At 43.5% G+C, this 13261-nt stretch overlaps 1 protein-coding gene across 2 annotated transcripts; it reads left to right on the top strand.

The window, feature by feature from the left end:
• The first annotated feature begins 2493 nt into the window (after positions 1–2493).
• LOC129585566 (gamma-aminobutyric acid receptor subunit alpha-5-like) lies at positions 2494–12341 on the top strand. 2 transcript variants are annotated; one of them, XM_055478284.1, is made up of 11 exons: positions 2494–2889; positions 2960–3916; positions 7100–7355; positions 8074–8192; positions 8745–8779; positions 8867–9025; positions 9092–9226; positions 9885–10006; positions 10100–10181; positions 10663–11213; positions 11689–12341. In XM_055478284.1, the coding sequence occupies exons 2-11, from the start codon at positions 3762–3764 to the stop codon at positions 12076–12078; spliced, it is 2004 nt and encodes a 667-aa protein (XP_055334259.1). In that variant the 5' UTR covers positions 2494–2889; positions 2960–3761; the 3' UTR covers positions 12079–12341. The 2 variants fall into 2 exon arrangements, with proteins under 2 accessions (XP_055334259.1, XP_055334260.1); XM_055478285.1 differs by lacking the exons at positions 2494–2889; positions 2960–3916 and adding an exon at positions 6370–6919.
• The last annotated feature ends 920 nt before the right edge of the window (positions 12342–13261 follow it).

Below are 13261 nucleotides of genomic sequence, written 5' to 3'. Positions count from 1 at the left end.
AGCTTCCGCCTTCCGGGCATTTTTCAAAGCGACAACGCGAGAACGCTAATTAGCGCAGTTTATTATCGTTCGTTTTCACTTTACTTTTCAGTTACAGGTTTCTAACAACTAGATTGCTGCGACATTCTTCCCCACCCGGTTTTCCAGTTATTTCCGCTTATTCATGGTAGTCCGGTTACGACTTCGCAATTTTTTGGGTTTACTTTTCGGTGTTTCGATCGGCGATACGGCCACAATCGTATTACGGTACAGTACTATTACTGCATACTTACACGATTCCAGAATAATTAATTAACTGATAGGCCTGTGTGCCTGTGTGGCAGTTACTCCCTACCTGACCCTTGAAAATGTACAAGTACTTACTACAAATTCAAGTACTGTAAAAACTTTCCGACCTAAATTTTTGTGCAAAACATTCAAACACAAACTGTACAAAATCAAACGAAACTAATCTACAAATACGCCCAAAGGTCAGACAGCTGCAATTTTCCTCCCTAACAATAAACCGGCGTACTTTCCAAGAGATGGTGTCCCGTCTGACGTGACCATCTTTTCGAGAAACGTTTCTCGTCCAGATTCTAAATTGGATGAAATCAACAGTAACCTTGATAAATCAGAGTGCACGAGGCGTTTTTTGTGCCAACGTTCGAACAACCCGTATATATGTCGTTCACACGGATCAATATGGAGCGCTGACTTGCCGGCCAAACAATACTGTAGTGTATTGATTGATACCGGGCAGACGTGTCATCGTTATCGGAACAGCCAGAAAACATTTGGAGCCTATTGAATTTATGAAATGGCTGACTTCCATTTATGGGATTAACAAGATCCAGGAGCAGGCCCGTTTGACAAACACAGTGCACACATATGTATGGATCAACTATCATCAGTATGAATTGTTAACGAGCACACACGGACAGCTTGTGGAAACAGACCATTGATTGCCGGCTAAACCAGCAAAATTATGAAGTACATCGGCAGCAGATTTTACAAATAAATCTATTAAAATAAACAAGTAAATCTGTATAAATGTATAAATGTATTTCGTAAACTAAATTAATAAAGCTTTTCGTTTATTTAAATAACTGAAATCAGTAAGCTAGGCAGGTACACACAGTATTATTTCCCAATTTCTGCAATATTCGCATTGCACCCCATAATCATCCGTATTAAATTTTAAGAAAACCGGTATCGTAAAAATACACAACCATTTCCTGGTCCATAAAATTTACCGCTCTTGTTCAGTAATCGCTCGAGTAAATTCGAGCACGGAAATTCCTACCGGCTTATTTGATTGTCATGTTGTGTTACGGTATGTTTCCCAGCCTACGTATTGTTATCATACCAGGCCGGGCGACCGGGAAACGTTTTAATTGTCAACCCTGGCAATTGTATCCCACTGGTACACAGTCGGGAAAAAGCAGCTTGTGGCTTCCCGTGCTGGGGAAGCGATCACAAAGCCGGCGAGCCTAAGTACACGCCGGGGAACGGGCCGGCCCACTTGAAATGCTGATTTACAACCCGATAATGTAATTGTAATGCCGATTACACGTGCTGGCTATCGATTACATTTCTCCGTCCATACATATGACATCGCCGGGATCGCCGCGAAATGTTGTGACAAATTATGACAGCCGCATTATGCAACGCGGGCAGTGTGCTCCCTAAATGACAATAAAAGCAATTTTTTGTTATTCAAATTGTTCTTTTAAATGCCGCTGATTAACCTATGTGCGCCAGATTTACTATAAAAAAATTAGAATTACAACTGCACAAGGGAAAAACAACAAAATGGTTGATGAATGTGCTAAAAATAAAAATAATTCGGTAGTTGATACAACGTAAAACAATAAAAAAACAGAAAAACGCGAGGAATGTTTTGTCGGCTTAATGTATGTGGGCTATTAGCCGCCTGACTACACCAAACACATCCGGGACGATCAGATGGCCCGCCGCATCAGCGACTGCGTGCATCCCCTCCGCGTGACCTTTAACGTGAGACGCCGCTAATTAGCCGGCGCATGGAAGGGACGAACACACACGCGCTAGCCATTTAGCGCAGCGCCCACCCAGTTAATTATCCGCACATCCTCCCCCGATCACGGCCGGCTAATGTACAACAGCCAGCCAACGTCGCACGCCCGGGGTTCACCCGGCACGGCGTAAGATGATCCCAGTGATCCAAATGGCACGCTGGGCCGCGCGCCCGGTCGCCAAACAATGTTGCCCAATAAACATATACAACATGTACTGTGTATAGTGCAGCAGCTCGGGTTGCGTTCCGCTTGATAAAGTTAGGGTTGTTCCAGCCTCTGCAGCTCCACTGATCCCCATCCTCCACACTCCACAGATACTACATATATACACATATACAACCGCTGCTGGTTCAAGTATGACATTATTCCTCCGTTGTTTTACAACGGCCACAGACATAGTGCCTCTTAACGTCAATTTGCCGGCGATCCCGCAATGTGGCCAAATATCCTTTGAATGCCATTAAGCGCTTTCTAGGGAGCAAGGCGCGCCTGCTATATAAAATGGCGCTCCATCGTAAAAATGGTAATTTATTTGCCCGTTATTTAAAAGCCTTTTCCCTCCTGCGATTTGTGTAGTAGCGTGTTGTGTACATTTGCCACATGCATATGGACTTGGTTAATAATAATGTGCTGGTATGTGTACGTACACAAACGTGTATTTAAAACTCGTCTACCGGTTGCGTAACCGGATGTAGCGTTCTAATTGCTCACGTTTCCCTGCACCGCGTATCTATGCGCTGAGTACGCGTGTGTATATATCCGGTGTGACCTTTGCGATTCGTTTATCTTGCTGTACAAACAAAACCTCGATCCGCGAGTAGCCAGTGCCAGTGTGCAGCCCCGATTCCCTGTGCGTGTGTAATGTCCCGCGAAATATCACCGCAAATAATGCCGGCGCATTAATCATTGGTTTATTGCAGATGTTGTTAAAGAACCACTTGCAGTGAAGCAGACGCGGCCTTCTGCTGGTGACAGACAGCGGCCGTGGATCCTGCACTGATTTGATTCTTCCGGATCATTTACGGACGCGCGCGGACATCACCGCCACACAACGTCTTATCGGCAGGGTTATTTTTCTGTGCTTTTTTATCATCACTCCGCGCAGTCAGAGAGAAGAGGAGAAATTTACTGGCTGGACGAATCGAGTGCGGGTATATTAATTATGCAAGAGCCGGCGTAAATCAGCCTCCCTGGGGAATTGTTGTGCGCTGCAATTTGGCAATGTGTGTGAATGGGGCGTTCATTAATACTGATCAGCGTACGATGAGCAACTGCCCGTGGAACATTTGAATAATATCCAAATTATTGAGAGAGAAAAAACACGGGCTGTTGTTAATTTGTCAGACCGCACTACAAGCACGGTTTGACAGAACACAGAGAACGGTTATGATTACGCGGTGTATACGCGGCCTATTATTGATCCACTATCAGAACAACCGGCAGCTGCGTATATCTTCCATCTGTATACAGTCGTCTGTGTGTGTGATTTATATTTGAATTGCTCCCGCCACAAGTGCTCGTTTCCTGTTATTTACTATTGCCACTGGATATTGATCACACCTTGAGGTGTCATCCGCCAAAGGAGAAATTAGCCCCCATTTGCCCAATTATAGACTGCAGACTATTCCATAAAACCGGCATTTGTTTCGGGAGGAAATTCTACCACCACTCGTGATGTGATTGTGGGTAAGGCTGCCGGTGTGGGAGGCGATCCGTTAGACAATGGTCAGTTATTTATCCGCGGAGAGAACGATATCATATGATGGATTATTAGTGGATAGCATCCTGTGCCCGGCCGTGCGGATTGTACGGAACGTTGCCGGTTCGCAGCGGCGTGCGGGATTATCCCTCTTCCTTGTCTTCGTTTTGCTTTCTCGGTGAGTTTCGGGTTTCTCGGATTTGCCGTTATTGTATGTCACAGAGTATCGTAGTTCCTTTCCCGTCAACCGTGTTTCATGTTATTCCCATGCTGCACGTTATCAGCTGACTTTTACAAACGTACGAAATTTGTAAACTACAGTATAAAAAACATGTGTTAAGTTTCGCCTATAATGCACTACTCGTACATTATTTTTTACTTGAAACAGTTAGCTAGCGCAAATTATACATAATATTTACATAACTGCTGTTAACGTAGAGTAGTATCCTAAAAAAACCTGATCTTTGAAAATACATAATCACGCTAATTATGAAAACGAAAAAAACGAATAAAAACGAATAAAACGAAAAAGCCATATGAAAACGAATAAAAATTTAAATTCACGTCGTTTTTTGTTAACAAGATTACGACACATGCAGTTTTCCGGAAGTGCCGGGAAGTTTATAATTACAGTTTTTACTTGATAAACGGCAATGCTTTATCGATACGAGTACCTGGCCCCGATAACGTACGTAAAAAATTTATATTCGCCTTTCGACTTTTCCGGTGTACAACTAATTGTCGGCTTCCATATTTAATTATGCATTGATAGTGCGGAGGTTGGTGCAAATATTTCAATTCGGAAGTATTGCAACAAATTAATTAATCATGGAACGTTTCCATTTCGTATCAACGAAAACAAAACAGGAAATTTAAAGTCGACTGCGACTCTGCGAGCATACTCATATTAATGCTGTCAGTGTTATTCATGCTTGCATAGGTTTCTTCATTAATTATTTAAACATACTCAGGTTGCGACAGGACATTTATAGTTATCGATTCGCTAACGGAAATTACAGTACTGGTGAGCCGCGCAGATAGCCATAAGGAAGTTATTAATAATGTGCCTATGCGCGCGTGCATCGGCAATTTTAAAATGAACATGAAATTTTAACCCGCAATTTGCTGATTACAAAATCATGTTTTCGCCGGAAGTCAAGCAGCCGTATAAACGATAAATTGATGATAATATGGCGTTCTGAAAAGCACTTGTTGGTACATTGTATTGCATGTACCAACAACTGGCATTAAAATAAATTCATTTCCAATATCCTCGTAGATAAAAAATGCATTTTTCTTATCTTATTTTTTTACTTAAGATTTGGAAATTTTGCGCTGTTAATACATACATAAATACGTGCACGGTACAACCTTTGTCAGATGTTTTGCAATATGCTGATACGCATTGTGCTAAATAAAAATAATGATGCTAAAAATGTAATCCCATTAGTAAAAAATTAAATTCGCTAGTAAAAAATAAATTCACTGGAAAAAGCAAATTTTACTCGTTGTCTGTACTCACTGCACAAATGGTCAAAAATACCTATCTGGATACCTCTGCTTATATATCGATGAGCATGATGTTTGCGATGTATACTAGGACTAGATTTACAGGTCGAAATTTGAGAGTTGTTTATTGCGCGTGATTTTCTCCGCGAAACTTGGCCAGTGGCATGACGTCAGCGCTGATGACGTATACCCCTTTCCACCCGCATCCCGAGCATCTGCAGCGGATATGTGATCAGCTGAGGCAGTAAAACACGATGTCAGTGAAATTGCTGGCTTCCGGCGAAAACGACGCGCGCGCCGGTCATTGCTGCAACCGTACAGCCAGCAGCGTATATAGCGTTACACTTTCTACCCGTTTCCTTCTTTCCTGGCAGCGAGCTGGTGGAAGTAGCGTTAAACAAGTGGCCTATTGATACACAATGGGCCGCAGATGTCAGATGTAATTACCCGCTGTAATTAGGCGACCCCGGCCGCCTGAAGACGTCGCGAGAAATCCCCGGAAGAAATTGATTGCTGTGTACGGGTGTGTGACTGTGTGTGATGTGTGCTGCTGGAGAAAGTAGCCCACCCGCGCCGTGCCGGGTGCAACTGTGCCCCGTGGCAGTGTGGCGCATCGGTTTTATTGGCATCGTTTAATTCGCATCGCCGGCCGACCGGCGTCGGCATCAATATCGCCGGTCATTGATGGAAAAGTGTTTTTATTGAGTCTTATTTTCCTTATTGTTTTCCTGGAGAGCGACTTCAGTTTTCCTTAGTCCACGGCAATTTTGTTTGCTACCCGGCCTCTTGTCGGGCGGGAAGATTCATTAGGCATTCGAAGAGCGCTTTTCACATGGCGACTGCATGCCGAAAGAGAATACTGGGATGATTTTGAAAATAAATGCGGATTTAGCGATATGTGCGTCGTTTTAAGCGGCTTTATTAGTCGGCGTGCTCGATAAACCTCTTATTTAAGGGAGAAGCCTTTTCCATACTTAAAGATTTCGATTGGGAACATGCAAGTCGACATTTATTTGCTAATAACAACAAAGCTTGCCGCATCCCGGTCGCATTAGCGTACAATGCAAGCGTGGGCAGTGGCACACAACTTCAGTGTTAAAATTAGAAAATATCATTTACAAAATCACATTTTAAAAAATTAGAAAATATTCAGCAGAAAGCATTACATTTCAGATAAGGTCAGAATCACCGAACAGTGTCTTCGTTTTTGCTATTTCGTGTTCGCGATACCGGTAAAGTTGGCCAATCAGTAAAATGTACCAGTGAAGTTGATACCAATTAGACTACAACGTTAACCACGGGCTGACCTTCGGTCGGCCCCCGCGCCGTCGGTACATTAATCTGCACCGTTGGTGTCGCGCCGCCAGTCTAAAGGTATCCTTCAGCGGGTACCTGATGGGCTGAATCGCCGGGACCTTTGGTAACGGGATACCGTTGCCCGCTGGCCCGATTCACTTTTGGTTTGCAGTGCCATGGTGCTGTCCATGCCAATCGTATTATATTACGCGAATGTAAAACTACAAAAAATAAAATACAGGCTCTCATAGAGCCATATAAAATTAAAGAAAGGGGAAGGGAAAAATGGACGGAAATTCAGATTATGAGAAAGACAGATAATTGTGTAGTTGTACACGGGTGATGCGATGCGCGTAACTATAACTATAACTCAGAAGTAATAACAAAGTAAAGTATTGTACCACGTTATATACATATAATTACTTATAACACTCGTATAGTAACATGAAGTTGGCTTCGAAATTCAAGTATGTAAACATGACGATATAATTAATGTAAATATCTGTACAGATACAACAGAGACATGGTAATACTAATTTGACTGGATGGTGATTAGGAGCTTTGTCGCCGGTATGGACAGCAAAGCGTCCAGCCACTCCTCCCACCCTCACCCACCGGCCGGCTCCAGCCCGCTGGCGTCCTTAGCCGACCGGTCGGTGAGTAAGCATCTGCTGGATCGTCTCCTGGAAGGCTACGACTTGGACAAGTGGCCGACCTTTTTCACTGCCGGCCCCAACACCACCGCCGAGCCGACACTCAGCCACATCTCCGTGGACATTATGTTCATCAGCTCCATTAATGTGGAGGCCATGGTACTCCAGCAGTCTTACGACTTTTTTTAACAACCGGCCACTTGCGCAGTTTATATTTTGAACAACTGCTCACCACGTATTGTAATCTCCCGATGTTTCAAAAATACTTTCAGACACGTTTATCTGTATGTGCAAATTACAAATATTATGTATAATATCTACGAGCATTCCGTTGCAGAATGAATTGCTGCGCGCAAATCCAGTAACGTGCGATTTGCAACTGGTTCAGATTTTTTTTAGATTGGTAATGTGATTGGCTCATTTGTATTATACAAGTCAAATGCAAAGTGAAGACTATGTACTGTAAAACAATTATTTTATTTTTTGTACCGTTAGGAGACAGGAATACGTGGGTAACCAATTGTACAAAACACATAGCACAAGTGGTCGGATGTAGAGAAAAGTCGAAGGACGTACATAAATTTGGTTAAATTGTTTGTAATTGGGCCGATGTGATTCAATCGCGGCGGAGTGTGTGTGCGCGGGGAATGCCGGCTTGACAATTGCCTCGTAACTTATTGCAAGTTGCACCTGACAATTTTGTAATGGCTATTGATTTCCTTTCTTTCTCCGCGCCGTCCCATATATGTAAGTATATCCCGTCCCGTCGATGGCCGGCTTCACCGTGCGCGCGCGCTCAACTCGGCCCATATGATTTGTGGATCAATTTGATATTGGGCTATCGATTTGTGTGGTTTCTTTTCCCGTGCCGGGTTAGGATTTAACGGTGGATATGTACTTAAACCAAATGTGGACGGATAAGCGACTGCGATTTGACGATACTTTATCGAAAAGCCGATTGCATTTGAAAACCGTCGAGCAGATGCGCAGAATCTGGTGCGTTACTCTAAACATCTTTTTCTGCTCCTTCGCTAAGTCTTTACATGTGCTTCGATGTTGGGCGAACGACTAGCCAACACGAAATCGATCTCATTTAAACGATACCGAAAAATGGAAAGCCGTCGATATTCAGATATATACCTGTTTTAAAATAAGTTATTCAAACAGTTTACTTTAAAAATTTAATACATATGTATTTAAACAAAATATAAAATATTATTGTTTTAAATAATATTGTCTTATTTTGAACTACTTTTAATCTTGTTTTAATACATAGTTGATTTTAATTTTACTGTTGGATTAAGCTACTGAAGAGTTTAATTGAACATACTCTTATTTTACGCGCAGTCAACTATCGTCCATGATACGTGCTACTTACACGGTACACACATCTATGTCAATGTTTACAGCAACATCATACATAGTGTATATGTATGTAAAATTTAGCTAGTTGAACACGTAATATTTGCAAATACGGTATTCATTAACACTTGTACAGTTATTACGACCGATTTAAAAAAAATATCCTTAATTTCTTTTCCACACTAGGGCACCGGACACATACATCGTAAACGCCAAACAAGGTACGGTAATCCAGTTATCAAACACTTGACCTTGACCCTCATTTATTGCATAATGTTATAATGGCCGTTTAACACTGGATAATTTAGCCAATTTCCACCACGTCACCACGGAGAACCGTGTGGTGTATATCGCGCCGAGCGGCGAAGTGTTCTACAGCGCCCGCATCACGGCGAAAGTGGCCTGCGACATGAAATTCCACAGCTTCCCCATGGACACCCAGGAGTGCTATCTGCATTTGGCCTCTTGTGGGTTGGCAGTGTCGCCATTGTATATCGGGAGACGAGATAGATCATTCACTCTTGTTATTGCAGATGCTTACACCGTAGAAGTGCTGCAAATGTTCTGGCTGAAAGAACGACCGGTGTCCTACAAGAAGGACATGGATCTCAATCAGTTCCACTTGACCAACGTCACCACCATTCACTGCCGGGATCCCTTCCCCGACGGTATGGTCACGCGGGCATATTTGCTTAGAAAACATAACTTCAGTAAATGCGCATAGAAATGCGTGCACTCGAACCTTGTTTTTGTACAGATAAGTCAATCAGTCACGTATATAAAATACAATAATGAGTAAATAATGAGTAAATAAGTAGTAATGTTAAAGGTCATCGGTACACGCACGATCATACTGTACATGCATATATAAGTTGAGAAAAGAACAAAACTGATAACGATTTTAGTTGTTTTTTCGATTCTTGATTATGCAAGGTCAGCCATAGTGATATGGCTTATGCCCGTTATGTCGCGACTGTAAACGTAATACATAAAATTAAAACATGTATGTATGGCTTTTGATTGTTGATAATTATGTGCAGTAATATGATCTAATTTTTCCAAATTGAATGTGAATAGTAGTGTAATTTAGAATTAACCCAACCATAACTTTTAACCGAATGTTCCTGAGTTTATGCACTCGGTCTTCTCTGCCAGTTTGCCTTGTAGTCTTGAACTTTCTAACGCCCGTACGAGGCTTCGCGATTTCGTAGATTCGTCATTTTCTTGCTGTTACTTTCTTTGCCTCATGCATATGTGCAGTGATATATTTAAAGTCATTCCACATTTGACATAAAATAATTAATTAGATACCGTCTGATTCTGCAGGTGAATATCCTTGCCTTAAAATATTCTTCAAATTTGAACGACGAGTTGCTCATCATCTTATCCAGACATTCTTGCCCACTGTACTTATTGTGACAATCTCATGGGTCAGTTTTTACATTCAGGTATGAAAAATTTAAACATATGCAGCTAATTCTAGATCTATCTACGTACAATACTTTAAAGAACTGATTCAGACTTTACCGTATCGTTGTTAGGCCGAAGCCGTTCCTGCCAGAATTTCCCTGGGAATTACCACGTTGCTCACAATGATTACCCTTAACAGCGGCACAAAACAAGGTAAGCGATTACAATGAAACAGACATTTTGTCATTTTTCTTAGACAGTTTATGACCGTCTTACAAGCGGCGGAAAAAGATGTAAAGGGTTTCCTGTGGTAATCTATAATTTACAATTATTCACATAATGTAAACTTCCGATATACTTTGTAGTTTGCACGGACGAAACATTGTTTAAGTAAAAACCGGGATAGAAATGCCCGTCATGATAAAAGTTTACAATAGGCACTTAGGTGATTTGATTTATGTATGTACTTTAAAGGTTGTACACAGCGCCAGCTTAACAGTTGATTATGGCATTAAACCAGAATAAACTATTCCTTGGAGATTCCTGCAATTACGTAATCTCTCAAATCATTAATTTTATAACCCACATTCCCGCAGCTGCATGGTGCTTGGCCGGCATGGGGAACCCAACCGGCTTAAGCAGAGTTATTTATCAATCACAAGCAGGTCACGGTATTTTGTTGAAATAATTCCAGGATTACCTCCGGTGTCCTACGTCAAAGCCATTGACGTGTGGATGGGCGTGTGTACCTTCTTTGTCTTCTCGGCCATCTGGGAGTACGTCGTGGTGTGCATGCTCTCCCGGCGTCCCATTAAGTGCGCCAAGCATGACCTGGCACGACTGCAGAACTACGCGGCCGGCGCCGGGAAGGAGCGCAAAGACACACTGCTGCCGGGCGACAAGAGTCCCTTAGTCATTCCCAACACGTACGCCCACGATACGCCCGCAGGATCCCTGCCGCCTCCGGCCACTTATCCCGCTCAGCCGCACTCGCCGGCCCAATCCCCCACCAGCGTCGTGGACACGGCGGCCGTGCTGAACGCCATCAACCAGGCGGAATATCACGCGCTGACCAACCGGCGCGCTACGCGCTCCAGCACGAGTTTCTTAAGGTCAAGCGCGCCGCCGGTGGCCAATCATGTGACCGTAGGGAATAAGACCACCAATGCCACGCAGACCACATGGCCCACGCGGTTTCCGGCGCCGGTATACGAAACGGAAATGATGCAGCTTGTGTGGCAACCGGTAAAGTTCTTTTCATGCAATGCCAAGTACAACGACAGTTACAATATATTGATGAAAACATTCATAGTGCAAATAAATATTACTCTCAAGATGTTTTATTATTACAATGTACAGCAGTACGCCCCGGACAAAAATTCAGTGCCGATTAATGGAAACATCTTTGGTTAACGGCTATGCTTGTATTAGCACTGTGCTCTTGTTTCTACTCTCCTCTAGCTATAGATAATACATCGAACTAGAGCAGTATGTAGCATATATATACGAGCAGTACAGCACCAATATCAGTACCAATACAAAGAAGTTTACTCATTTTAAAAGTTAATTAAAGTTTGTTGAATTTATATTTAACTGTGCACCAACATTAACAAAATAAATACTTCTGACTTAATCGAATAAGTATTTATACATCTAACATTACTAACATCCAACAATATGAGTATCTTCTCTTATACCGATACCCTATGTTTTTTCATAGCGAAATTCCGGTCAACTGCCGATACCAAACAGCTCATCCCGGAACTCCTTCGGCGTGACCGCCACCCCTGCGCCGACTGGTGCCGGCCTACTGGAAATCGACCCGGGGGACATTGATTATGCCGGAGTGACCCCGGACTCGGAGTACTTGCCCAGAGCATCCCGCCTGGAGTCGGTGGCGCCGCGGAAAAAGCGCCGCCTAAAGCCGAAGTGTGTCAGCTGTTTCGCGCAGGCCAAGAGCGCCAGTGAGCGCTCCAAGCGCGTGGACATTTCCGCCCGCGTGATCTATCCGGCGATGTTCCTCTTCTTCAACTTTTTCTACTGGCCTTACTACCTTTATTTGTCCAATACCGAGTCGATTATGCCCGATAACGATCGAGTAGTCGTATAATCAGCATGATAACGAGTGACTGAATACACTTGTTGACTTGTATATGAAAAACTTGATGCCTCGTCATGAGCATGTACCCCTTGTACAGTTCTCGTAGCTCGATTCGACGGTGTTTAAATAGTTTTCTTAACGATATTGTAATTCAGATTTTTAATTTATTGAATTCTGAGTGCGGGCAAGTGCCAACAGTATGAAATTGTTGTGCTAGATTTTTAAGTCCTACCGGAACTGTTATATCTTGCCCAAGTGCAATGGTTGACCAAACAAAAATCGCTATGTAGTAAGTAAGATTATTAGCCACGCAATAAATGCAAGCGCCGGGCTGTTGGGGTGGTAATGGGTGAAGATGCACTTGCCCCGATGAATGCGGACACTGTGGAAGCCCTACGCGGTAAGCATCCTCCGGAGCCAGAAGACACTGATTATCCCCGCCACCCGAGCAGTCACAGAAGCCTCCCTTAGTCACACCTGCTGAAGTTTTACAAGCCGTTCTAAGCTTTCCTTCTGGATCTGCTGGTGGTTGTTCGGACTTACGACCACAGCACCTTAAGGATTTGTTGTGCGGGCCTGGAGCGGTGGAAAGTGAATTGTGTTCAGCATTGGCTGATTTCGTCAACCATGTACTGCAGAACGACATCCCCGAAGATATCAGGCCTTTCTTCTTCGGCGCCAACTTAATCCCATTGGCTAAGAAAGACGGCGGTATACGTCCCATCGCTGTCGGAGAAACTTTTAGACGCATGGTATCGAAAGTGGTGAGCCAGAGGTGCACGGACAAGATGAAGGAGCTGTGCAAAAGAGTCCAGTTTGGTTTTGGGACTAAGGGCGGAGCCGAGGCCATTATCCACGGGGTACGCGCCTATTTGGAAACTCCCCATTCAGGAGCCCGTGTCATTGTTAAACTAGATTTTAAAAACGCGTTCAATATGTTGAGATGGGATGCATTGTTACGAGCTGTTCGCGAGCATTTCCCCACGTACTACGGTTTTTTTTGGCAGTCCTATCGCTTCAGCAGCCATTTGGTGTGTGGAGAAGAAGCATTATCGTCCGCCCGGGGAGTGCAGCAAGGTGACCCATCTGGCCCACTTGGATACAGCCTAGCCACGCTACCGCTGTTCCCTGACTTAGACTGCGATTTGTATCTAGCCTTTCTCGATGATGTTACGCTCGCTGGAACTGTGGA

The sequence above is a fragment of the Paramacrobiotus metropolitanus genome, unplaced genomic scaffold, assembly GCF_019649055.1.
Source record: "Paramacrobiotus metropolitanus isolate TYO unplaced genomic scaffold, Prichtersi_v1.0 Parri_scaffold0000017, whole genome shotgun sequence".
NCBI lineage: Eukaryota > Metazoa > Tardigrada > Eutardigrada > Parachela > Macrobiotidae > Paramacrobiotus > Paramacrobiotus metropolitanus.
The sequence above is the reverse complement of the archived record's forward strand: the minus strand, read 5'-3'. Positions and strand labels throughout refer to the sequence as shown.